This window comes from Apteryx mantelli, chromosome 2 (genome assembly GCF_036417845.1).
Source record: "Apteryx mantelli isolate bAptMan1 chromosome 2, bAptMan1.hap1, whole genome shotgun sequence".
NCBI classification, from domain to species: domain Eukaryota; kingdom Metazoa; phylum Chordata; class Aves; order Apterygiformes; family Apterygidae; genus Apteryx; species Apteryx mantelli.
Genome location: NC_089979.1, coordinates 58225745 through 58252171, shown reverse-complemented (window position 1 = coordinate 58252171; position 26427 = coordinate 58225745). Strand labels below are relative to the sequence as shown.

The 26427-nt window shown below is 36.9% G+C and overlaps 1 protein-coding gene across 2 annotated transcripts in view; it reads right to left on the bottom strand.

Annotated features, from left to right (window-relative positions):
- CEP192 (centrosomal protein 192) overlaps nucleotides 1-26427 on the bottom strand; it is a 75481-nt gene that overhangs the window by 34957 nt on the left and 14097 nt on the right. For both annotated transcript variants that reach the window (XM_067290732.1, XM_013942468.2), the window contains 20 exons: nucleotides 26086-26226; nucleotides 25475-25820; nucleotides 24941-25081; nucleotides 22417-22481; nucleotides 22144-22335; nucleotides 21425-21548; nucleotides 19745-19875; nucleotides 17501-18542; nucleotides 17268-17394; nucleotides 15632-15800; nucleotides 11852-12743; nucleotides 10713-10861; nucleotides 9645-9875; nucleotides 8062-8187; nucleotides 7537-7680; nucleotides 7276-7339; nucleotides 6476-6615; nucleotides 6242-6334; nucleotides 3147-3262; nucleotides 566-742 (listed from right to left, as the gene is read on the bottom strand). In XM_067290732.1, the coding sequence (XP_067146833.1) occupies nucleotides 566-742; nucleotides 3147-3262; nucleotides 6242-6334; nucleotides 6476-6615; nucleotides 7276-7339; nucleotides 7537-7680; nucleotides 8062-8187; nucleotides 9645-9875; nucleotides 10713-10861; nucleotides 11852-12743; nucleotides 15632-15800; nucleotides 17268-17394; nucleotides 17501-18542; nucleotides 19745-19875; nucleotides 21425-21548; nucleotides 22144-22335; nucleotides 22417-22481; nucleotides 24941-25081; nucleotides 25475-25820; nucleotides 26086-26226 (4610 nt within the window). The remainder of the gene's footprint in view (nucleotides 1-565; nucleotides 743-3146; nucleotides 3263-6241; nucleotides 6335-6475; nucleotides 6616-7275; nucleotides 7340-7536; nucleotides 7681-8061; nucleotides 8188-9644; nucleotides 9876-10712; nucleotides 10862-11851; nucleotides 12744-15631; nucleotides 15801-17267; nucleotides 17395-17500; nucleotides 18543-19744; nucleotides 19876-21424; nucleotides 21549-22143; nucleotides 22336-22416; nucleotides 22482-24940; nucleotides 25082-25474; nucleotides 25821-26085; nucleotides 26227-26427) is intronic.

The window sequence follows — 26427 nt, the reverse complement described above, 5'->3', positions numbered from 1 at the left end:
ATTGTCTGAAGGGTAGGTAACCATAATCAGGGGTGCAATGGATTCTCCATCACTAAGAGTGTTAATATCAGAATACATTCAAATTCAAATTCAGGGAAATACAACAGCTTGTGCTATTCAGAAGGTCAAACATTACCAAAGCAGATTCTTCTAGACTTAACACCTACGAAGTGGAAAAAAAAATCCAAAAGATTCACTACTAGCAAAAGATAGATGTCAAAAGAATCTATAGAATTTTTACATCAACTTACTTGGAAAATATTTTTTCCTACAGTTCTATTTACATAACAATCTTACAAAACCTGTTATTATTCTAACTATAACTAAAGAGTCATGAAGAATACAAAAAGTTTCAAGAAGATCACAGTTGGTTTCCAAAATTTTTATGTATAAAAAAAGATTTGTAACATACTGTTTCTCTCATTGAGTGCACAAAACTGCTTAGCTTATCACCTGTGGATTGTTAATCTGAATAGAGACAATACAGGGGTTTTACTGTAAGTAAATGCATTATAAAATCCTTAACATAATATTCTGTATGAATGGCTGCCCTACTTATACTTACACTGATCTTCCAAGCGTTACACCTCCCCAGGCAATGAACTGCTTGTTGGAGAGAATGGGTGGGATGTCTGTGCAGGCAGCAGCAGTGGACACAGGTCTGTTTTCCATGTTCTCCACCTCGCCTTTCAGCACCACTTCATACTGAGGCCCGGAAGGCAGCACAAGGATTTTCAAAGTACTTAAAAATAAATAAGTAAATAAATAAAGACCTCACCACAAAATAAGATTAGCAGATGAATACAAAAAAAATGAAAAAATAATAGACAAGCCTTTTTATATTATCTTTTCCATTAAGGAAAAAATACATACATACATATATACATTCATATTTATATATTATTTATTTATTTTAGTTTTAGAATAAAGGTCATCTTTATACATGGCAAACTTTAAATCCTTTGGGCTGCAGGCCCCTGCACCTCAAGCTGTCTTTTGAAGTGTTTCATCTGGAGATGATTCAGGTAAGTATTTCAGAGACTACAGTGATGTAGAGTTATTTTTTGCCCATGCTAACTTCTGATTGCTTCAATAGACTGATTTTGGAGAGAAACATGAAATCTGATTGTCTCTACGCACATTAAAGAAGTACCTTTTGTAATATCTGTGAAACTTCAAGAAGTTGTTACTAAATATGAGATACCCAAGAGTTTCAAAGTTAAACTCTAAGTCCTGTTCACAACGGGAGTGTTATAATACACAAAACCAAGATTGTCTTCACACTTTGCTTCCTGGGATCACTGCAGGAAAGAATACTAGGCCCACAGACAAGGAATCAGCTGCCCCAGGGTCTTCAAGATGGAGAGGGCAGGAGGAGAGGGCAGGAGGAGAGGGCAGGAGGAGAGGGCAGGAGGAGAGGGCAGGAGGAGAGGGCAGGAGGAGAGGGCAGGAGGAGAGGGCAGGAGGAGAGGGCAGGAGGAGAGGGCAGGAGGAGAGGGCAGGAGGAGAGGGCAGGAGGAGAGGGCAGGAGGAGAGGGCAGGAGGAGAGGGCAGGAGGAGAGGGCAGGAGGAGAGGGCAGGAGGAGAGGGCAGGAGGAGAGGGCAGGAGGAGAGGGCAGGAGGAGAGGGCAGGAGGAGAGGGCAGGAGGAGAGGGCAGGAGGAGAGGGCAGGAGGAGAGGGCAGGAGGAGAGGGCAGGAGGAGAGGGCAGGAGGAGAGGGCAGGAGGAGAGGGCAGGAGGAGAGGGGAGAGAAAAGAAAAGAGAGCCATAGGGCAGGAGGAGAGGGCAGGAGGAGAGGGGAGGGAAAAGAAAAAAGAGAGCCATAGGGCAGGAGGAGAGGGCAGGAGGAGAGGGCAGGGAAAAGAAAAAAGAGAGCCATAGGGCAGGAGGAGAGGGCAGGAGGAGAGGGCAGGGAAAAGAAAAAAGAGAGCCATAGGGCAGGAGGAGAGGGGAGAGAAAAGAAAAAAGAGAGCCATAGGGCAGGAGGAGAGGGGAGAGAAAAGAAAAAAGAGAGCCATAGGGCAGGAAGAAAATCAAGCTTGTAAGGAATAGACAGAAGTACTCACTATACCAGAGACCCACTTAGAGCCATCAGTCTAGCTGTCATTGAATTTCTATGAAGCCTATTGACAGAGTCCTCTATTATCAGTAGGCAATATTAACACTTGTTATTGCTTTAATTACTTTATTAGTCATTTGGCAAGCATTTGCAAGTGGACTACAAAGACTCCAACTCCGAGTACCTTAAGGCTGTAAAGCAAAGAAGTTATGCATAAGGCCGCATGATATGGAAAGTTAACCACTTTGTGTCTATCCATTAGGATCATACTCATTAGCACAGAACTTATCATCTAATATCACTGGCTAGGCCCAAGTAAGCTGGATAGTGAAGCTGAACATATTTTGGCCAGATTCCTTTATCCATTCTTGCTTCATTACAGCAGAATTGGGAAGATATGTAATGAAAAACTGCTCTGGAGAAGTGAAGTCTGACCCTTCCATTGCCAAAAAACTCTTACATGATACCAAAATGGTCACTTGAACCAAACAAGTCTATTTGGGAGAGAACAAGGAGATTCATAGGTAATAACATACAAATGTTTGAATGCTTATAGCTGCAAATGGAACATGCACATTAGTGTTATGCAGAACCTAGGTCTGAACATCCATTCAATTTTGGCAGCCAGAATTTATGAATACCTTTGATCCTGACCTGTGCTTTGATTTTTACCAGTTGTAAAATGGAAAGAACATATCCCTCACCTTAGTGGGGTGAAGAAGAGGGAAGCATGTGAAGGGGCTGCTGAAGATAAATATTTTAAAGCATTTTGGTACTTTAGAGGCAAGTATCTTATAAGAGGCTCTTGAGAATTGCTCCATTTATTTAAACTAAACAAGTCACAAGGCACCTGTTGACCTATGATGGAAAAATGAGCTACTCATTTAGCACTGTACAGCAAATGAGGCAGGGAATCTATGGAGCAGGTATATCCTGGCAAAATATCTACTTTGTTGTGAATGAGGACCCTCCCCAAAACAACTGATGTCAAAGTTTCCCCCATGGATAAAGCTTCCTATTTGTTCATGACCTTCAGGCCGAGAATAACTCTGTTTAAAAAAAGACAGCATATAATCAGTTATGTTACCTTTCTGCAGTCTTTAAGTTTTTTGGAAAAAACAGGACAGCCACTTCTCGTTCTTCTCCAGGAAGAAGTGAAAGATCCTCAGGTTCAACAGAAAAGCAGCTGTCCTGATCTGATGTCTGAAAAAAAAGGGGGAAGGGAGTAAGAGAGAGAGGGTGTGTTACTTCTTTTAAGGGAGTAAACACATCTGCAAAGAGCAAAACTATTTGACTATGCCCCTGTTATACATGCACTTCAGCCAATTTAAATATGTGAAAGTTCTGATGATGCTATGTATATTCCTGCCCAAGTTAAATTCTTCCAAAGTTGGATGGTATAGCAGAGAAACCTCTAACAGAAACATCTTAAGACATCAACTGCATATATGATGCTGAAAGAACCTCACAGAGATTCAGAGAATTGAATAGTACAACGTAACAGTGGCATGCCAGTAGCAGTGTAACATCACTAGTCTCAACATGTGATACCAACCAATCCTAATATTAATTAGTGCCCAATATCATTGCGCAATTGGCGCCCAATATCATCGCGTTAGACTTGCATCCTATTTCCATGGCCTCTGCCCCAAGAAATGCAAAAAGAAAACCTTGAGATAAGGCCACTTCTCTATCATTCCTACTCAATCACTGATGATCATCAGGAATGATGAGTACCAATGGTTATCTGTGATCATTATTCATAACTCTCTGAAGCAAAATGAGAAGAACACTAATACTTGGACTAAGCAGGCCCCAGGTTGGAAGTAAACCTCTGAAAGTAGCACTATTTCCAGCCCCTCATATCACAATTTAACAGTACCACAATACCAGCAGGGGAAAAAAAAAAAGAAGTTTACTGATATCTCAAAAGAATCAAATAGTACAGCTCCTTACTAGCAAAGGCTGATAGAGAAGGGTTTTTCTTTTAATCTGACACAGAATTTTTCTATTCTAGGTCTAGACTTCTCTGACAGAAGTTGGAGAGGATTTTATACAACTATAACCAAACAATATGCCTATGTGTAAAAGCAATTCCCAGGTCAGAAGCTAGCATTTCTTAATGGATAGGCTATGAACTTCAACAGTGGGAGAAGAGAAGATCTTGAAAGAGGGATATTACTAGCTTGTACAGAAGTGCTGCCCTAAGACAATCAAGACCATTAGCTCATCAATTTGGATGAGTTTGCAGTTAAACCACCATTTGGTAGCAACTGTGGTAAAAATGGAAAAGAGTAAAGTCCAGATTCTGAGTTAACTATCTTGCTATATTATGTAGAACATGCTGCTCAGCCATGTTACCAAACCAAGGATTAATGCTAGAGGGTTTCCTGACACCTGAATTGTCATGCTGCAAAGATGGAGGGCTGTCCTTCCACCAGCTTTGTATCATGGATCTCATTTTCTTAAGGCAGTAAATCATTAAAAAGGAATAGTTCTTTTTCCTAAATTCACTCTTGTGAACGCTCAAATCATGAGCTGCATGGCTAGTTGAATGCACAGGATACAATTTATGACTGCTGGAAACAGGACTAATCCCTTAATATCCTATGGACGCATTGTAAGACATTTCTAAAGAAACTAACTTTTTTGTATTAGAAAACCTACATCTCTTTTAAAAGGCCTTACAGGTCACAGGTCATGCAAATATTCTTCCCATGAACCGCAATTAGTTTAAACTTAATTTCTAGTATATCTAAAATATAATATCATTTCAGCATATTAGAGTGTTGTGATTTGTTAGTAAATCAATACACATGCCTTTGATTGTAACTTCCATAAAGCCACAGAGCAAAAAGCTACAACTCTGTACTCCAGAAGTCATACTTTTTGTTTAAAATACAGCCTTTAAGAGACCGAACTAAATGCAAATCAAAATCACACTACATTTCCAAGTCTGGAAGTCATTTTCTGAAACATAGCCATCTGAAAAAAATACCATTAACATTAGGCCATTAAATCTCAGTTGAAAACTGGGAAAATAGTCACTGCATTAAAACAAATGGAAGTTAGCCAACTTCTTAGCTAAGCATTTTTTGCTCTAAAATAATCAAAACCTTTTTTCAGCAAGATTACCTATTCTAAAAATAGATCATTGTCACAAATCACACAACTCTCAAAAATACTGACAGCTTTAATATATTTGAAACAAGAAAAAAATCTTCATTACCCTGTCTTAGTCTTGCAATTCAAGGCTAACCTAAAAAATAAAATCAAGTCTTAAGCATCTCCCAGTGAATTAGGACTAAACTCAGGATTTCAAAACCATGAGGAATAGATCTAGTGTGCCATCAGTTCAACTCATAGGAAGGATAAAAAAAAGTTACCTAACACCTGCTACTACAGAATTTAAGCAGATTAGAATGGTCCCTATAACAATTACCAAAATGTTCAGGAACAGTTAAAAACATGTTCTTCAAATATGTTCAGAAGCTAAAGGTCAGAGGCTGATGTTTTCTGAAGAACTTCTATAATGGTTCTGCAGTATTTCAGGTTATTCACAAAAATATTTCTGCAATGTAATTACGATCTGGAACAATCACCAATTCCACATGTTTTAGCTCTGATCTTCTGTTCACTTAATGTCTCAAATGACAGCCTCACAGCCCTCAATTTTATTTATTTTTTTAAATGTAAAAGTGGCCCTGATTGCTCCTTGTGTTGCCTTCGAAATGCTTGTTTCAAATAAGTCTAGTTATGTTTCAGTCTAGGACCATAACTTCCATGGATTCTCAGGAAAATTAGAGTCAGATGAAGAGAACATATATACCTGAAAAGCACTAAGCATCATATATGACTTGGCAAGATGTCCAGTGAAAATTAGTGCAGCTTTGTTAGAAATTAAAAATGTTGCCTCATGCTAATATAACTCTGCTCTAAATGGGCATTACTCCACATGATTTGCTGCTTTCACCAAATATAACACAAGCTTAGCAACAAAACACCTATCCGTTTTTCCCAGTGGTGTGAGCTGACCTCTTGGCTACTTTTCACCCTCTTGGAAATTTGTTAACCCCTTTGTGAAACCACACAGTTAAGCTAGCATCCCAAGGGTTAGCTCTAGTTTTGATACAATGTTTACAGTACAAAATCCATGATTTCAAGAGGAAGCAGCCAACCTACCTTAATTTTTAAATATACACCAATGTTTCCAGCATTTTTCAATGGCAGCTGCCGTTTGGATGACGAACCCACACTAGCAGACAGACATATTGTCTGGAAAAAAAAAAAATTTATGTATATACACACACACACACACACACACACACACACACACACAAACATAATACAAAAAGAAGTAGGCTGTAAGAGGCAGAGTATTCTTAAAACACACTGTCCTCATAAATCCACTCAAACCTGTAAGTCCTTCGGAGCATGTATCCTTGCTGTTCCAGCTCTTGCTCGAAGAGGAATATTTTTAATCACACTACTAGGTCCTGGACTATCCACTTCCACATCAACTCTTGCCGAGAATTCATCTGCTGGACCCAAGGTATCTAGGAGCAATTCCGTAAGTGACAAAACCAATCAAGTCTGCCAGCAGCAAAGGCCATTCCTATGAATTTGAGTCTCACATCAATACTTCCCAACCCTTCCCTCAGCAGGGACATCAACAGAAACTCTCCCTTACCCAGTCAACAATTTTTGCAGGTCTCACATGATCTTATTTAAGATCTTGTGTTATTTAAGATTAAGGACAAGATTGATAAACTATACACTACTTCCCTTAGGAAACCAAAAACTCTCATAGACTTCTTCAGATCCCTTGTCTATACTATGATCAACCCAGCATTCAGGCTTTCTCTTGAAGTGATTATGTAACTTCCTTGGCAAAAGGAGTAAAGAAAATTCCACACATCTTACAGTAGATAACCACTTTGTATAGCTTGATATTGAAGTGTAAGTGCCCCGTTAACTTCTAAAAGACTAATACTGATACATAGCACAGAAAAAACAACAAATTAATAACAAAAATATTCCTTCTCCTTCAGTTACTAAAACTGAACATGGCACCTGAAGTATTAGGACACACAAACCAAAGCTGAAACATTTTGTTTCAAATTTGCAGCTTGTTTCTGCAATTCTAAAGCATGCATACATTAAAAAAAAAAATCAAATATACTTTTAGTTAAAAGGAAAAAATCAAATTGCCATACCTGAAGAAGAAATTTGTTTCTTAGGTGCATGGAACAGAACCCAAACTGTTAAAGCTTCAGGATCCTGAAAAAGAAATCAGTTGACTCATCTTAAGGGGGTGAAGGAATTACTGAAAAGAAAAAACACAACAGTTACTGCGACAAAAAATTATTGCTCATATCGGTAGCTCCCCAGCAATTATTATTGCGAATTCAGATATCCAGAACTGTCATTTCAGACAGTAAGTAGCTATAAGAATCAGTGACCTATGAACTACTCACTTGTCCATCATAGCTTGCATGTATCACATGATTTACAACTGATGGAGCTGCTATCTGAGAAACTGCATCCATTTGGAAGGAGTGTTCATTAGAAGGATTAACTGGTTCCTTGGAAAATGTGAAGCAACGCCAAGCTACTGCATTCTGTCAATGAAATACAGTTTTAAAAATATTAAATCCTCTACTGTCATTAATAATAACAGGCTGGCAAAGCTGAGAAACACAAGGCAAGCTCTGGATGTTCCAAATGCAAGAAACCAACCAAAGACGAGCCCAGAGTTTGAGCTGGCATGCCCCAGGCAAGGTTCAACTGTCCCAGAAGCATTCTTATAGGTACCATTATAGCTAAATCAGGCTCCTCACCCTGCAAAATTTGTTTTTCTTACTAACCCTAGATTTCTTTGGAATTTTGCATCTAATATTAAGAATATATTTCTTAATGAGAGTTACCATAAAGTTTCTTAGTATTAAAATTAAATATTACAAAAAGTTAACTTTTTGTAATAGGAAGTTTGCTGTACTTACTGCATTGATAATAAGTCTAATTGGCACAAAAGCATGGGTTTTGTTGATAAGTTTTAGTGGAAGAGCCTTCCAACTGCCAGAAGCCAAGTCACCAAAATCCAGGCAATCTGTTTTTCCCGTTTCCACCTGGTTTTAAAGCAAAGCAACACTTATAAGAAGGAAGGAAAGCTTCCAGAACACACTACCACAAGAAGGCAGCAGGACACTAAAGATATTATTCACCTACTCCATCCTGTAACGCTATATTCACATACGATACACTCCTCCTATCCGAGTTGAAAGGTAAGAAAAAAAAAAAGTTTCCTTTGATCCTGAATCAATTAAATCAAATTCAGTGCAATATTTATCCATCAAAACCCAGTACACAGTCAAATTATTTTGGCTAATTTAAAGTTTAAAAAAAAAAAAAGCCATGATTATTACTAGCAAGTAGGAAACATCAATTGCAACATTTTTTTCTATTTAAACTTTAGGAAAATAAGTAAAGAGGAGTTAATTTTTGTTAGTATAAGAACACTTGAGCACTGTAATCTGCAGCTAAATACAGCCTTTGTTTACAGGCTTTGTAATACAGCCTTTTCCCAGCCTCAAAAATAGAATAAAAAATGCAGATATATAGTATAGGGTTTAATTTTAATTTAAACATGAAGCAAGTTTGAACAAACTACACCATGAAGAACATTGAGAATGATGGATTTTTGCCAAACTTATGAAAAGTGCATTGAATATTAAACTCAAATTTATGGAAGAGCATGAAAACAAAAAAATCAGTATATTCATTCATACATAATTACTTTAAAATTTGTGTTTAACCAAAAAAGGTTAACAAATCAATTTAAAATGAAAAAAATTATCTGTGGTTAATGCACTGAGAATTTAACTTTTGTCAGCAAGGTCTCAGACTATAACATATTGTCCTGAGGCACATTTGGAAAGTGACATCATGCACGTTTCTGCCTCACAATAACTCTAAATTTAGGACTACACAGAGCCAAATTTAATTCTTAGAGTTAATATCACACCCTCTCGCACTTGGTTATTCTTCTTAAGACAGAAGATGAAGAAAATATTTTATACTTCCAGTTATTTTTAATTTTGAGCTAGTCTGAATTAAGAAAATATTCTCTTTGACCCTTATATAAACTGAAAGTAAGAACTAATCAAGACAAAAGCTACTTCATGCAAAAACCAATACAAAAATCCCTAGAACTGGAAATGAATGCTGTTATTTGTTATATTTTGATGCCTGGTAATATCTAACATAGCCAATAACAAATCCTGAGAAAGCATCAAATGTTAAAGCTCTCATCCTATCATCTCACCTAATTCTTCTAATAATGAAAAAGTAGTATCTTTTAATTCATTATTATCAGACATTTGCATAATAATTCTTCATGCACAGCAAGGTGCCCTTCCACAAATAAAACTACTTAAGTAGTTTTAAGCTTTTAATAACTGCTCTCCCAAATACTCTCATTCTTCATACTTGGTTCCTTTCACAAACAACCTCGCATTCCAATTTATTTTCAGTATCATTAAACTATTCATAAAATTCCAACAAAAAAACATGTTTAGCTACTTACTTCTATATTAGGATTTTCAGCAACTGCTGTCAGAACTACTCTACTTGCCAAAGCTTCTGCCTGAACCACTGTCTCAGCATCTGCAGAAACCGGCCAAGATGCAATACTGAGAATACACTGAAAGATTCCCGAATGACAAGGCAAGAAAAGTATTTTCAGGTCATCAGTAGAATGGGGTCCTACGATGGTTTTGTTCTTGAACACAAGACACTGGTATTTCACAGGATCCATCTGAAAAGCAAACAGACAAACAACAAAAAAATCTCTGTCAATTTCTCAGGCAAAAGGGCTGTAGCACAGCTTCCTCAAAACACCTACAGCATACATTTATCTGGTAACTGTTGCTCAGCACATCGATTTTGTACATGTTTTTGCGCAGTATTAATTACTGTTTCTTCATATCTATGTCCCATTTCCGTATCATTCAAATGTTGCATTTGGTTTTAAATTAAAAGAGTTAAAACCACGACTCAGCCTGAAAGTTGCTGTGATTTCTATCCAGCATCTAGTGGTAGAGATTAATATTGGGATCACAGTATGTGTTATGTTTGAAAAGGAGCTTGTAGCTAAGAACCTGATTTTGGTAAAGATCAATAGCAACAACAATTAATCTGACTTAGTGCTTCCTATCAAAAATGGGAGGGGGAGGGAGAAGAGTAAGGGAAAGGTCACCAGTAAATCCTAGTGCAGATGCCTTTAAGCTTCTTGTTGAACATATTCACAAACAGTCTGCAAGCAGGAGTGACTGTCTGCAAGCAATACTAAGCTATTCAGAGTAGTAAAAATAAATCTCAGGTTTGAAGAGCTATGTAAGAGCCTCATGATATTGAGTGAGTAGGGAAATAAATACAACAGGAAGAAATCTTAACTCATGTGTACACACACACACACTATTGTGGATTTATTTTTTTTTTAAGGAATTATTCAGAGGAACTGAGAACAAAACCAGAAGCCATGCCCCTGGAAGGACACATGATGCAGTCTGCTGCAATCTGCTACAATTTTACAGCTTGACTTCTGATAAGGTTATAGAATTAGGCTCACAACTTTCTTTTAATAAAGTCTTACCTTTTCCCCATTAACCGAAGTACTGATTATGCCAACGCTGACCTGCAACCACCGTTCAGTTGGATTAAAAATGCTGAGAGTCGTCTGTGAGGCAATTCCCACACAACAAGCATTAGGAAACTTCAATTCTTCTGGTACTTTCACATGTCCTTGGGAAGAAAGCATGCTCCTGTTAGTTGCAAGCACCCAGAAGCAAGACATTAACCACAGGCTACTCAGGCTGTCGTTATGTCAAGTTCGTAACCTCATCTGACAAATGCTTCCTTAAACCAACGATGATAAAATTCTGACTTCTACAGTTCAATACAGAGAAAATAAGCTATAAACTGTATTAAAAAAAAAAAAAAGCAAACACACAAGAACCTGCTCAAAGCCAGTAATCGTATTCATTTTAAAAGATCAAAAAAACCACAGAATCCTTACCACCAGAGGTGAATCACTAACAAATGCAAACCTTCTGTCCCACTAGCTTGTCATTTCATCTCAAAGAACTAGCCAAAAAAAAGCGCAGAAACAACTAAAGGGATCATAGTTTAAAACAAAACAAAAACTCTTTAAAATGAAAAAGTTAATTATATTGCTTTGGTTTAGATGAAAGTCAAGATACAGAGAAAATGCATAAAGTACCAAAGGCAACTGGCAGCTCTTCTTTGCCCTTTATAACCAGAAAAGGGCTTAAGCCTTCCACCCTCCTCCTGCTTTTTTTGGTTTAACTGCCTGCTAATACCAAGTTTGGCAAGAGCAGAAATGCCTTCTACTTTCCAACTAAAATCAAACTGAATTTCAAGTGTGTGATCCGTCTTGTCTTCTCCCCAGCCTGACCTGCAGCTAGAGTTTCTCTTCCTCATGATTATCAAAGACAATGCTGGATCTTTTAAATAAACACAAAAACATAAGAATGCTGAAATTTAGCCTCTTTACTAACATATCCTTTGAGACTGTTAGAAGATTATTGAATTCAGAAAACATTGTTAAATACGGAAAATTAGGAATACCTTTTTTAAAATATTAAGCTTTCATAAAGAATAGTTGTAGTTATATTTCAGTAGTCAATTTTTATTTACTGTAATCTCACCATTTTCATTTTAGCCACTTATGTCCACAGCTATATTTTAAATGTACTTTAAAAAATGTCTTACCAAAACCAGGTGACACTGACAACTCCCACTCATTTCTACCAACTCCAAAAGGTTGTCCAGTATATGATTTTATATTTAAGATATTCTTGTTCCAAGCAGAATGGAGATTACAAAGTGAAGCTGCACCCAAAGATCCAGGACCAATATTTGGACCTAAAGGAATTCCCAAAGTAACTGGATTCTGAACATGTCCTGCTGGGATACCAGAGCCAGGAAGCCCTCCTGGAAGACCAAAACCTGCAGAGCTGCTGCCATGAAACTGAGACAAAGCCGTACTTCCAGTAGATGGTATTTTTCCCAGATGCTGTTGTGCAAATGGAGTTGTTGCAAGTGAACGTCCCGTAAGCAATGTGGGAACAGATGAACTTGTTTGACTCTCAGAAGCAGTGACATGGGACTTAAAGCTTGAAATAGGAACATACTGTTCATCAGATGAGTTCTGATTTAACGGAATATAAGTGCTTAATCCAGGATATATGGGTAATACATTTAAGGATGGTAATCCTGGTCTCTGTGCGTTGCTTGTATGATCCTGCCACACTTCTGGTTTATCAACATTATCAGACAGTGGCTGAAAGATGCATGGTTTACTTGGTAAAGCCGATTTAACATGGTCTAACTCTTTATGATTTGATGTTACATTTGAAGGATTGGATGCAACCTGATTTTCATTGGTTGGAAAACCTTCCTTGGACAGTTTTTCACCCAATACTTCACTTTCAAGTTTACTTTTAAGACTTAGAGGTTCTTTTTCTTCTGATTTCTGATCAATAATAAATTGTGTTCCTTTTCTATTTCTTTGACACAAGTAGTCTTTTAGATTTTCATGTTCCAGCGAAGGAGTTGGGCTGGCTTGAATTATTGTTGTGCTCAGTTCACTGGCATTTTCACTCTAGGTAAACAAATATAATATATAAATTATAAATTATAGGAAAAACAGGGTACATAAAGCAAGACAGACTAATATTGACATTGCCATTCAATGTAAATGATGAAGTTTGTCAAGTCTGGTCTGCAGTTCTACTTTTGTAACATCTGTGGCTCTTCAACCCAAAAAAGAAAAACTGTTAACTTCAAGCTGCTTGTTATTTAAAGTCACATTCTAGCCAATAATTAATACCAGAAGAATGTTCTGCTCTCTGAAATTACCAGCAGCTAAAACAGCTTCCACAGAGCCAACAATATTTATGATTTTATGAAGTCATTCTGTGGGAAAGTAACTGTACCCTGAAAAAAAAATGGGGGCAGCTTCCTAGACTCACTGACAGATTCATAGACACTATTATTAAAAAATAAATGAATAAATGAGTGAATTAATTTATTGAGAGAAACAAATACAATTTTCTTATTTATTGTCTTTGGGTCCAATATAGGAGGATTTTCATATTTAAATATGCAAGAATCAGCCCTAAATAGCAGCATCCAAGAGCAATATAGATTACATTTCTCCCCATTCTTTACAACTTTGTTGAAGTAACGCAAAGGTGTTTCTCATTTTTTGTCAGAAGAAACTTAGATCTGAGTAATCCCTGAGTGTTAGGGCCCACTAACAAAAAGCAGATTTGGTAGCATATCAAATCTATACTTGGGCAGAGTTCTTAGTAAAAGCTGAGGAACTAAAGCAGTAAATTATGGTAAAATAATAACAGAGAGATTTGTTAAAAACAAGGATAACTCCACTAAAGTCATCCTTGCCAGCTTTTTCTTTAAGAACAAAAACATGAACTGAAGGATCCTGAGCCAAATCACTAAATCAAAAAGGATTAGTCTGAGATACATAAAAATGCACTGATCCAAACACTTTCTTTTTTTGTCCACTTGCACGAAGAAATCATTCAAGCCCAGAGACCTTCCATTTTGGCAAACATGCATGGTGTAGGTGGAATGAGCCCACCTCATCCACATTCTCAGTTTCTCTCAAACCCAGAATCTTCTTGTTTGTACTGGTAAATAAACCAGGAGAAAAAAGTATGAGTCACGAATACACATACACACAACATGTTTGAAGGAACTTCCTGTTGAGTTAGCTGTCAAGAACAGAAGCGAACACCCCTCTCATGCACTGTGCATGACTAGTAACAATATTAATGGTGCTAGTCAGTACAGATTATCTGGAGGAAGAATTGATCGTAGGGGAACCACCCTCTCATAACTGGCATCACGCTTATCAGACTTTACAATACAGCGGATGGAACTCTAGGTAGCTCCTCTGCAGATTCAGAAATGAAAATATTCTTTAGATATGCTACAGAGGTTAAATTTCTCTTGCAAAGCATACCCAGATCACTGATTCCATTTTAGCAGTTTCAAAAACCAAATTTGACAGTCTGATATTAGAAGAATCAGGCCCTGGCTTAGAACAGCTGTACCTAGAGATCTCTGACATAGGAACAAAAAAGCTGTACAAGAAGGCACAGAGCATTTGCAGTACAAAGCAATTGTTCAACACTAAGCAAGTAGGACTTGGGAGGTCAGGGAAGGAGGGTGAAAGAAGGGGAAAGGACAAGACAGGGGCCACTGGATTGTTGCAGGAAAGTAAATTGCAAGTTACAACACTCTAAAAGTGCATTCAGCACCAGTATCTGAGGTAAGATGGCTCCAGGCCAAAAACACACAAAAAACCAAAAACACACAAAAAACCAAAAACACACAAAAAACCAAAAACACACAAAAAACCAAAAACACACAAAAAACCAAAAACACACAAAAAACCAAAAACACACAAAAAACCAAAAACACACAAAAAACCAAAAACACACAAAAAACCAAAAACACACAAAAAACCAAAAACACACAAAAAACCAAAAACACACAAAAAACCAAAAACACACAAAAAACCAAAAACACACAAAAAACCAAAAACACACAAAAAACCAAAAACACACAAAAAACCAAAAACACACAAAAAACCAAAAACACACAAAAAACCAAAAACACCTTATCAACCTGACCCTAGCATTCAAGGGAGAGGGGAGCTCCACTGCCTAAACAGATTGCATTATAATAGGTATTCAGACCTGAAAATAACACCAACACAAACATTCCTTTTGTCTGTAAGAGGCCTGAGGCCAGGGGCATGAAAGTGGCTCTTAAGCATAGACAAGATAAACATATTTCTCTTAGCAAAAAATTATTAACCCAAAGGAACAGAGTAACAGTAATTTATAAATATTCTCATTAGTACAAAGACAGAACTTTGCAAAAAAGCTGCTTGAGGATCTCCTTGTTGAATTGTCCTGGGGAAGAAAGACAATTCAAACAGTAATGTCTCTTCAAGACAAAGGGGCAAACTAGTATGCAGCCAGCCATGTACAAGCATCAAGAAACACTCAGTTGTATGAGGTGACAAGACTCTAGAACCATATGCACTTCAAACACGGAGAAGAATCAAGAGCTGATGCTGCACCAGCATGGACTACAAATACACACCCATTCAGATTTGCCCTTGGGTTCCTTCTTATGGGACTAAGATCCCCACTGGAAATACCAGGATAGAAAAGAACAGATATTCCGCTGTGTTACCAGAGCAGCTAGACTTAGAAGAAAATGGCTTTAGCGCAGAACATGCTCTTCCTTTTTCCTGATTGACTGAGCATGAGGGAAAGTTGCTGTTGGTATTCCTAAGAGGAAGTGAAGGCCTCACTAAGCTTTCACTAGAGACCAAAAGTATACAGTTTTTTATATACATATACAGGCTTGTGCACGCAGGCACAAAGGGGTGTGCGTGCACAGGTACACAGCATACAGTTAGTATACAGTTACTGTTAAAAATTTTCTTACCCAACACATCTCTGGATTATGTATTATGGCTGTATTCTTAAGGGTACTGTCAGATGCAGAGATATATGTTAATCTGCTCATGCTAGGACTTGAGTAAACTGACTGAGGAAGCACTGTCTCATTGCAGGACTTCTGGCAACGTGATGTAGAAATAAAGTCAGTCTCAGACCTGAAAAACAGTTTCCAAGTATGTCAATATTGGAATACATTACATCACTGACCAAAAAACCATGAATGTTACGTTAGCTATACTATTTTAAATCAGCTTATTGAGCTGCTTTGTTTAGTACAATCAGCAGAAATGAGTTTCTTAACTATCAATTAACTTTTACAAATTCTGGCCTTGATGTACATACAACTCATTTTCATTGAATATAAATTCATAAGGCAAAGCACGAGAGTTCCAAAACTGAACTCAGATACTAGGGTCACAGAAACAATACAACAACTTATTAATAAAAGAGCAAATCAATACACCATCTAATTAGATAGCAGAATACCAAAATGAAATCATTCAGTATTTCAGGCAGCACACATTGGTATTTCTTATTCACTGATCAGATTCTCTTCATTTCACACACCTGAAAACATGGAATTTTTTTCGTCAAACAAGAGAAGAATAACATGAAAATAATTTAATTAAATCACTGATAATTTTAAATCTTAGTGAAATCTTAGTGTCTGTATTCCACACTTGCAAAAATATGTCTGTAAATTTTAATTTCTGAGAAATACCAAACACTCCATAATTCTAATATCACCTCCAACACACCAACTGTAGTTAAACATCAAATAGTGAACTTAAAGATCAAGCCAAACAAATCAGTATCTCTTCTTTTACAAGAGGATATATAGACATCAGCTACTGGCCAAACTAGTCAAACATGTTAAAGACTACATGATCACCTAGTTCAAGTTAAAAAGAAAACTGCCATGGTGGCAATCTTATAAATTATATTTATATAGCAATAACAACAATAACAAGAATAATAAAGGCTCACAAAGTTCATTTCAAAATGTTGCCCTTTTAGCTGCTAGGAAATCCTCAAACCCTAGATACAAGTTGCAGTTTCAAACCATGAAGTGTAGGTTTTAAAATTAATCAGTTTCCTGATCTACTTCACTGTGGCAAAATGAAGCAACAAAACATCATCAGTACTGACATGTCAGGCTTTGTATTGTATAACAAGTGCACCATAGCCACCAATCAAATAGCTTTTATTTGTATTGGATGAATCACAGTAGAAAAACAGTTAAAATAAATAGGGCATTTTACAGCTCTAGCATCACAAAATCTTAGGTGTCTGAGGTATCTGAATAACTAACAAGCTGGATATTTTGCATTCTTCCTTTACGTTATAAACTGGACAACCCCAGGCAGAAACAACCATATTCCCATCCAGCATCTCAGTCTCATCATGCCAGTGAGGAAGATAAAAAGCCAACAATTGCTTAAGATCTGCTCCCTATACACATAATAAGAATAAACAGAAAGCTTAGTCAAAGAATGAAGTCATGGCTCAATAAGCATCTTCTATAAACTGAGGTCAAGAACAACATTTCAACTGAAACTTAATCACTCAAAAAATCACCACAGTGCATTAATAATTCTTATAAGCTACACCAAGAAATTTACCCTGAAAACGTTGTTCCAGAAGTATCACTAGGAGATGAGTGAATTAGTGGTGAAGTTGAAGGTCTGAAGCTGCACTGCTCATCCTCTGAAGACTGCAAGTCACATTCAGGAAGAGCGGATTTATGCTCTGGTAAATAGAATTTAATAACAATATTTATTTAAGCACAGTGAACATGTTTGTTTTCAAGAAGAGCCTTTTCTACAACTGGTTACTTTTATATAGGTTTACTTACCACTACTATTCTGGTAAGTCATGGAGAACTTCTCAAAAGTTACATGTTTCACATTCCCACTGCAAGCAGCACCAGCATCTTTGTTTCTCTTTGGTGTTTTTCCACCTTGCTTCCTTTCAAGATTGTTCAATTTCTGCACAGGTTTTGCTTTTGTAGGACTTACTGACATATATGTGCTAGATTGCTTGGCAAGGTTTAAGTTGCTGAGTGACGTAGTGTTTCCTGTAGTTTTTTTCACCAAACCATTACATGGTTCAGGAACAGCATCTGTTACCTGATCTACTGTTTCTGCATCTTCCCTAGAATAACATCTAGAAGAACGAACGTTGGTTTGATAGCCAAACTGACCTCTGTGTGCCACTTCCATTTTTGTTGCTAATGGAGTTCCACATGCTCTTGCTCCATTTCCAGCAGATGGGTTTGGGGTATCAAGCATATCTGATACAAGATTAACTCTCACTGACTGTGAATGTTTACCATTTATTAAATCAGATAATTTTTCTGAACAATTAGCACTATTTGCAGTTCTGCCTTCATCCTTGGGAACACTGGATGGACAAGAGAAATCCTGAATGCCACCTTCTTCATGAAAATAATCCACAAACTGCTTCTCTATTTCTTGCTGCTTGTTATGATTATTTAACAAATCTTCTGCAAGAGTATCTTGATTTTTATTTTCATCCACTAAAAAGCTATCATAAAGAAAGTTCTGGACAGATGCTTCATGTTTCACAATACTCTCATATTCACTTTCATGTCCCATCTCATCTGTTTTTTTGAGATATTTTTCCATATCAAATGCACTATTTTCCACATTGCTGGATGAAACGCCATTAGTGGATAGTTCCATGTCTTTAACAATTCCAAGAAGGAAACACTTCTTTTTATTTTTATTTGAGAGTGCCATCATCATAGCAGCTAGCTGGGAAGGATCAGTACTGGCAGAAGCATTGGCAATAGCAGAGGCAATTGTACTAATACTCAGGACAGAGTCCGAATGATCAGAAGAACTGTCTTCAAGCTTGCCTTTATGAATTCCATCCTACAACAAACCAAAATGAGTTAAGCATCAAATGAAGAAGTCTGTTTGGGGTTTTGGAGGTTTTTTATTATTATTTTGCGTTTCAGCACATTCTTTCCACAGTAATGCAGTTTACCACATTGTTACCACACTTTTAATCTACTGTCAAGAACGAACACTGCAAAGGCATAATTTCTCTCATTACACTGACTTTGTAAATCTATTCCACAAAAAAAGTATTTCCAAAACTAAATAAAGATTGCCTGTTAGGATACCCCAGCTCATATAAAACTTAGGAGCCTACTACAGTTAAAATCCTCTTCATGTCTCTTGTAATTCAGTTGGAAGAACTGGGATTAAACTCCCATCATGAACGTACACACAGCAGAGAAGAAACTACCCTAACCAAATACACAGTATCATCTCAGCTAACTTTTTTAAATCACTTGCTTCTCTATAGGTGGAAGACAGAGCTATTTCTACAGTTTTTTCTACCAATGAACTCAAGTTCTTAAATGACCTAGACAACGGGGTAAAGTGCACCCTCAGCAAGTTTGCTGATGATACAAAACTGGGAGGAGTGGCGGATACACCAGAGGGCTGTGCTGCCGTTCAGAGGGACCTTGACAGGCTGGACAGCTAGACAGAGAGGAACCTCATAAAGCTCAGCAAAAAACTACATATCAAGGCAGAGGAGGTACGAGCCTAGGATTCACAAATTGAAAATACACTGTTTTCAAACTTAAGCCACATACTTATTTTGGTCTTCTATCAAATAAATGACCTCATTCGATTGCTAAATACAAGTTGCTTCAGTCAAAAAATCTTTAAAGAAAAGAAAATCCAAGGAGAAAGACATAGTTGTAGTTCTGAAATGCAGGCTCCAGATCACAGAATACCATTAGTCTAAATATCAATGAAAATAATAATAATAATAATAATAATAATAATAATAATAAGGGGCTGTCAGGACAAGCAGCTCCTGAAGTGGGGGGAGGAAGTAAAATGAGGTGGTGATGGTAACATCTGATTCTCCACAGGGTCATGGCATTCTAATGAAACTATCTGCTAATAAATAGTGCACCTACTATGATTCAAATGATTAATACAACAAAAGGCAGTCCAAATTTAGCATTATCCCAAAAAACACCTAGGAATACTAACAGTCATTTCAATTTTTTTCAAGTTCATATTTACAATTAGTAGAAAATACACAGAAATACCTTTGCTTTACTTTTGGTAGCAGTTTCTGTAGTAAAGCTTTTATGTATTCCAGCTGCAGCCTCCATTCTACGCCATCCATTTTCACAGTTGGCAGAATTTGCATGTTCTTTCATATGTGCTCCCAAGTCATCTAAGACAAAAGAAAAAGATTGGGGATTAATTTCCAATAAGTAAATTATCTAAATGCCTGCACTCTTACGACATGCATGTTCCTCAAGTTTTCTGTAGGGGAAAAAAAACCCCACACACTGTTCTAGAGTCGCACCACCAAATCTTGCGGCTTTAAGTCTAATAGTATCAACTGCTTCCTGTATAGTTCTTCATGTTCACACTCCTCAAATTTTACTTTCAGGTAGCTTTACTACTTTAGCATAAGCTAAATAAACCTTCGCATTACATTGTGTTTGAATGATAACATGAATACAGATCTGACTCCAGTAGAAAACTAGAACAGCTCAATTTGAAGAAAACCAATTTTCTCTTCTCATACTGGGGACAGGTTTTGACACAGGCAGATGTGAATGAACTGGTGACTCTGAAGGATTATGTTTAAGAGGGCCTGGCTTTTTTTGTTTAAAAAAATTTTTTCTGCTTTTAGTAGATATTTTGGGTTTGGATAAACCTAGTTTCAAGTAACACCCTTTCCAGGTTGCTGACTTTTCAACTTCTTTTCCATCTATTGCTCCTAAAGAGGTACTGCATACTGATATTGCTGATAAAGATCTATTATTAGCAGTACTACTGAAAAATCAGATGGCAGCAACTATTAATATTTTTATCAAAAAGTGACCTAAATGCTTACTTTCTCTAGCATTTATAGCAACTCGCATATCAAGAGAACTGCAGAACGTTTTAGTGTACCTGCCTACTATTCAAAGTAACAACTGTAGCTATCACTTAAGTGAACAGAGATCATAAATTCAGCAAATTCCTAGAATTTTTCTGACAGAAATCCAGACTATTGTATAGCGAATTAAAGCACACTAACACTAAATATTTTTAGTTACTATTTGAGACCCATTAAAAATATTTGCAAGGTGTCAGCATAAGGAAAAGTCACAGGTGTAAAAATGTTAAGGAAATATGGTCCATAAAAGCCAGATGGGTATTTTTCACAGATGCCAAAAAGCATTTAAGTCACTGCACTGACTCTGCAAGCAGGTTCACAAAGACTGATGTTGCCACAATTATGCCAAAAGCAGAGAGAGAGAGATTCCTTGCGGGGGGGGGAATCCAACTTTCCCTACATCCTCTGTAATTACATGGACAAATAATCTATTTTTCTAGATATGAGTAACTTTTTTGCAATACATTTACATGGCTTTTCCAACAGGAAAACTCTGAACAGACTGTAAGTATTACAGTACATTCTGTTGTTTACCAGTATCTGGAAATGCTGAAAATGACTAAAACAATTTAGGCTCGTTTTCAGTATTAGAACACTCTCTTTTACAAGTGTGTTTTCGTTTGGGGATTTTTTTCTTGGTTCATTTGTTTTGTATTGGGGGGGGGGGGGCAGGGAGAAGGGGGAGATTAACACCAGGAGATGATTCCATGAAAGAAAGCTAAAATTTTTGTGTCAGATTACTCTTAATACAGTCTTCACTAGTTACAACATTAGTGAATAATTACTTGCATGTAACCACTGACCCAGGCTGTCTCTTCTGTTCTGTTATTACCTGGAAACACTTCAGAAAATTGTGAAGTCTCTTGGCCAGCATAACCTCCTGATGCATCAGACTGGCTTAACAAAGCAACAGGTTGCCTTTTCTTCGGAGATGTAATATGGTAACCAAAAGATGGCTATAAAAAAAAAGTTACCCCAGAATACAGATTAGTAAATAGTGGCCCTGCAAAATAATTTCGGCCACAGCACCTCCCTAATTGAGGTTTTGCTCTCATATGGCTGGGAAATAATGTATGCTTCCCAGCCTGGCAAATGCCTAATCCAAATACATGCACTTCACATAAAATATATATATATACACACCAGTTAGTCAGACAAAATAAAGTACACATGCTCTCATCAACTCTATCTGGAGGCATGCTCTGCCACTCGGCCTTTGAATGCACCAAGACAGAACATGCTGACTCTACTCATTCTCCAGGACACAACTAAAGTACACATTCGTATTTGACTTCTTCCTCCCCTTGCTCACACATTCCAGAACAAAATATGAAGATCAGCATTCACTGGTAATACATGCCAGTCACTTCACATCAAAAATTCCAACCTGGAAACAAAAATCAGTCCAGATCTGTCATTTACATACAGAATTTTCCTAGCAAGTAAAGTTAGAAAAGCAAATCTCAGAAGAAATAGAGAATATACAAACAGAAGTAGTGCTAGTGTTTTTCTTCTTGTAATTTCCTTGTTTCTTAATATTACGATACATACCCGTTTCACATCACTGCCTCCACCAAGACAACCAAGAGCTTCAGATCTCTGACCAAAGAACTCCCCCAAAGACAAGCGTAAATAACTGGCATCTTTATTAAGATCAGATGTTCTCAGCAGAATGCAGCTATTGGCAGATTTCCACGAAGAATCTGCTAATTCAGATGCATTTAAAAAGTCTACTTTTTCTGCCTGCAGAGAAAGAGATTTCAGAAGTTGTTACTTGCAAATACATTAGAGAATTACTCTGTTTACATTGAGATAATTACTTACCTGTACAAGCCTGTGTGCTTTCTCAAATTCTTCCTGGTCTTGTGCAATCATAGCCGCTGCTTCAGCTTAAAATCATAGAGGACATTTATTAAAATAAAGCATAAGTAATTAAGTGCCATCATTACTATTTTGCATTATTAAACTTTGAAGGAAAAATAACACAAAACTTAGTTCTATATCCAAGACTTTGGCACACAACAGGAGTTATTCCACCAAATTACAGTACAAAAAGTTTATAGGAGACTTCACTTTTAAAAAAAAAAAGTATACCCTGCAACTTCAGGAGCCAAAATAAAAAGTATTTAGATAGACAACCTGGAGATGAATAAAGAAACTTCTCTTTTTTGATGTTAACCCCAAACCAAAGTATGCTTATTGGTTATGCTTTCCATATTAGCTAGATTTCTGCATCACATGGCCACCTCCAAACAAAACTTTGACTACACCGGGTTTTGAAAGTTTGGTCAAGGTAATACCTGTAAATTGAAGCAAACAAAACAATACTGGCTTATACCAGTTTATGAAATACCTGTGCAAATTCATAGGCCCAGTTAGTTAATGCTTCTTTTAAATTCAAATGCTTAAATTATTTTCACAATTAGCATTTACAGAACAATGAATACCTAAAGTTTCTTCCGTGAAATGATTTGAAAAACTACTCACCAACAGGTATTGCTGTACCACTTTACTTCCATCTTAATATATCATTAAGCATGTTACAACATTTAAAGTATGTGATCTTGTATGCACAGCATCCCTTCTCATGGAAGACACAAGATAAATGGAAGAATACATTCAGAATGGATGCTAAGTTGTGAAGTGAATACGCTCGTTTTCCATAAAATTACTTATAGAAAGTTGTAATATGTTCTTCTAAGGAAGATAACAAATTGGAATACTTTTTTGTTGAGAAATCCAGCTATGTTTCATAGAGGCAACTTAGCACCATCAGTGACACAATGTTATATCCAATTGAACCCCAAATCAATATTGGTTCATCTTTAGTCCTCTGTATAAGCCATATGGCAATTCTGGGGACTTTCTAAAGCCCCGAACTCTGTCAAGTGAGCAATTCTGCACTATTCTATACAAGGATACACAGTGTGCATAGTTTGCTCACAGAGACAGACATGTTCATTAATGAGACTCAGAAGCATCAGATGTAACATCTCCTTTCTGACTCTATAAATCTCTCAACTGTCAAGCATCATAATGATCACTGCAGACAGGCAAACTAGGAGCCAGAAAAATGCTATCCACACAATCTGCAAGCACAGGTCTTAGTCTAGCACATGAAGAGGTAAGCTAATCAACTGAAAAGCAGAATTCCTTTAAAAACATCATGTGGGGAAAAAGTTAAACAGCCTTGGAAAAGAGTTACAGCAATTAAGTATCCGAATCATTTGACAACCTGTGTCTGAGATGCAAAGAGAGTCTAAAATATGCTAGGATTTAGAAAATAATGGAGGAGTGCTGCTTTGCTGGCATAACAGACAGGAGTTTCCAGCACACAGGACCTCATTTGTTTGTTCTGGCAGAAAGCACCACAGGGTTGACTAACATCATTTCAACAGCTCAACCCTGTTAGATCTCGCATTAAAAATAAACAACTCTTAGACACCAACATACACATCATCCTCTCCGAAAGGAACACTAACCTTGAGTGGTTATATCCAACAACAGACAATTTCAGAATACATTAGCTCATCCAGATGCCAACTTTGGACATTGGAAGAGTATTACGAGAAATACTGTTGCATACATTGTTTGAATCTGTCCATTAAAACAGATGATCATATTGCATTTTTGTGCTAGGAAACAAATTTGTCTACAATACTGCAGGCATACTATCCAAGTCTGCACAACAGATGACAAACATTCAGGCTACCATGAAGATCAGTCTGAGATAGTATAAGGAAAATGAACAAATTTGTAAGTAGACAGATGTTCAAAGAGCCTGAAGTTTGACAGAAGCTGGAGTCCAGTAAGGCCCCAATAAATTCCAACATATTGCAGTACTGTTAGGTTAAGACAACTAAACACCAGGACATTTAGGAGATCTGCATAATGACCAGCTAGTGAATTCAGCAGCCACTTCCACATTCTAGTCAGCGCCACAGTAATTTATCGTTTACAATGGTTTCCTGTATTAGAACCATCATGCAATACAGAATGACTATCATTTATTCTTCTTGAATGAAAGGATAACAATAATTAAAATTCAAATAAAGAACATGAACATACTTATACAATAGGTACCAGTGTCATGTTAGTACACCTCCCAAACAAAAAAAAACCTCTTCACTAGAAGAGTGGGAAACAGAAAGAAACCGCTATCATCAACTCTGGTAATGATAATATTATAAGCTGCTATCAATATCAGCTTTCAAATAATTTGCAGTATCTAAAGACTGGAAGTTTTGCAACACCAAACACTGATTTGTGAAAAATGAGCAAAGAGGAAAAAAGTTTACCTAACACTACTACAGATAACAGCTAGCTAAGAAGGAAAAGGGTTACATACATCCAGTTATGAACTCCTCATTTATTTTATCATCTTCAGACAGATTTAAATCTTGCTCTTCATCAAATGAGGTGTAATACGCAAGGTCAGTCACCCACTTGCCTTCTTCATTTTGATAAACAATGCTATGTGGTATATCACCTGAAAGACATATCAAATGCTGCACTGTTGATTAAGATAAAAGGAACATAGCAAAATCTCTTAAATTTGGGTATGAAAGAATTCACTTGCCAAAGGTCATCCACAAGTTTTAAAAAAACATAGCTCAAGTTGCTGCAGTTGCAAGCTAAAAATAACTTTAATTTTGAAACAAGCAACAGTTTAGTGCAATACACTAAACATTAGTTGTCTTTGTTTAAAAAAAACTAAAAATTTATTCAAACTACTTTTTTCTTATTTACAAAGAAATGTAGGATTTGTTGCTAACTTGCACAATTAGGAGCAAAAAAGGCATAGCTTACAATTTTATTTCTTTTTTCATGCAACAGAGTCTGGTCTCAGTTTTATAGATGGGCTATTTCTAAAGCAACCTACCTTTGTCTTTAGTAGTTAAGCACATATCCTCACAGCTGTCTGCAGTTGGAGACAGGTAAGTATCAGCAAGACCAACATCACATTCAGTTGAATTTGCATCTGTTGCAGCTGCACTTGCACTAAGAGGAATCTTAGGAGTGGTGTAATACTCCAAAAATCCTCCTGCTGAGGGTAATATTTCTGCATCGGAAGAAGAAACCTGACACTCGGATGATTTTATTTCTTGCTTTGGGAGGGCACCCAGAACATCAGCTTTATCGCTGTCCATGCATTGAAGATACAGTGAATCTAACTTCAACTCAAAAGCGCTGCAAGAATCTAGCACATCTCCACCAGTCATGGAATTCTTAGAAAACAATAATAATGACCAAAAAGTGTCAGAAGTTTTGCATTTGTTATCTGTTTATGTTAATAATTACAGGTACAAAATAGTCTAAGTTAACTATGTTTGAAAACTTTATCTAAAAACAAAGTGGTATTATTAGGCTTTTTTTGTAATGAAAGTTTAGGCTGTTAGTTCAACAAGTAACAAATTTTCAAATGAACTGCCGTCTTTTAATATAGTCTTACTCCGGATATGATAAATAGAAACTTAAATGACAATTCCATACCAGTTGCTGTACTGCTCTTAGCAGTGTTTCTCTTTGTACAGGACATCCAGTTATCCCTTGTTTTTGTGAATCTTCATCACTAGTAGTACCAGGGTCTCCTCCTGTCACAGCCTGATAAGCACCAGGAACCTGAAAGTTCTCCTAAAAAATTAAGATTTAAATTCCACTACAACAGATACATTTAAGAAATTATTCAGCTTCCATTGCTTTTACAGTGTTAAAACATTCTCCAGTAAAGAATTTATCAAACTTAATTTGCTCATTTGCCACTGCCAGTGGCAACCATGGCTGCTAGCACCACCGATGAGGGCAATAATTTCTGGCTATGCCAATCCATGCATT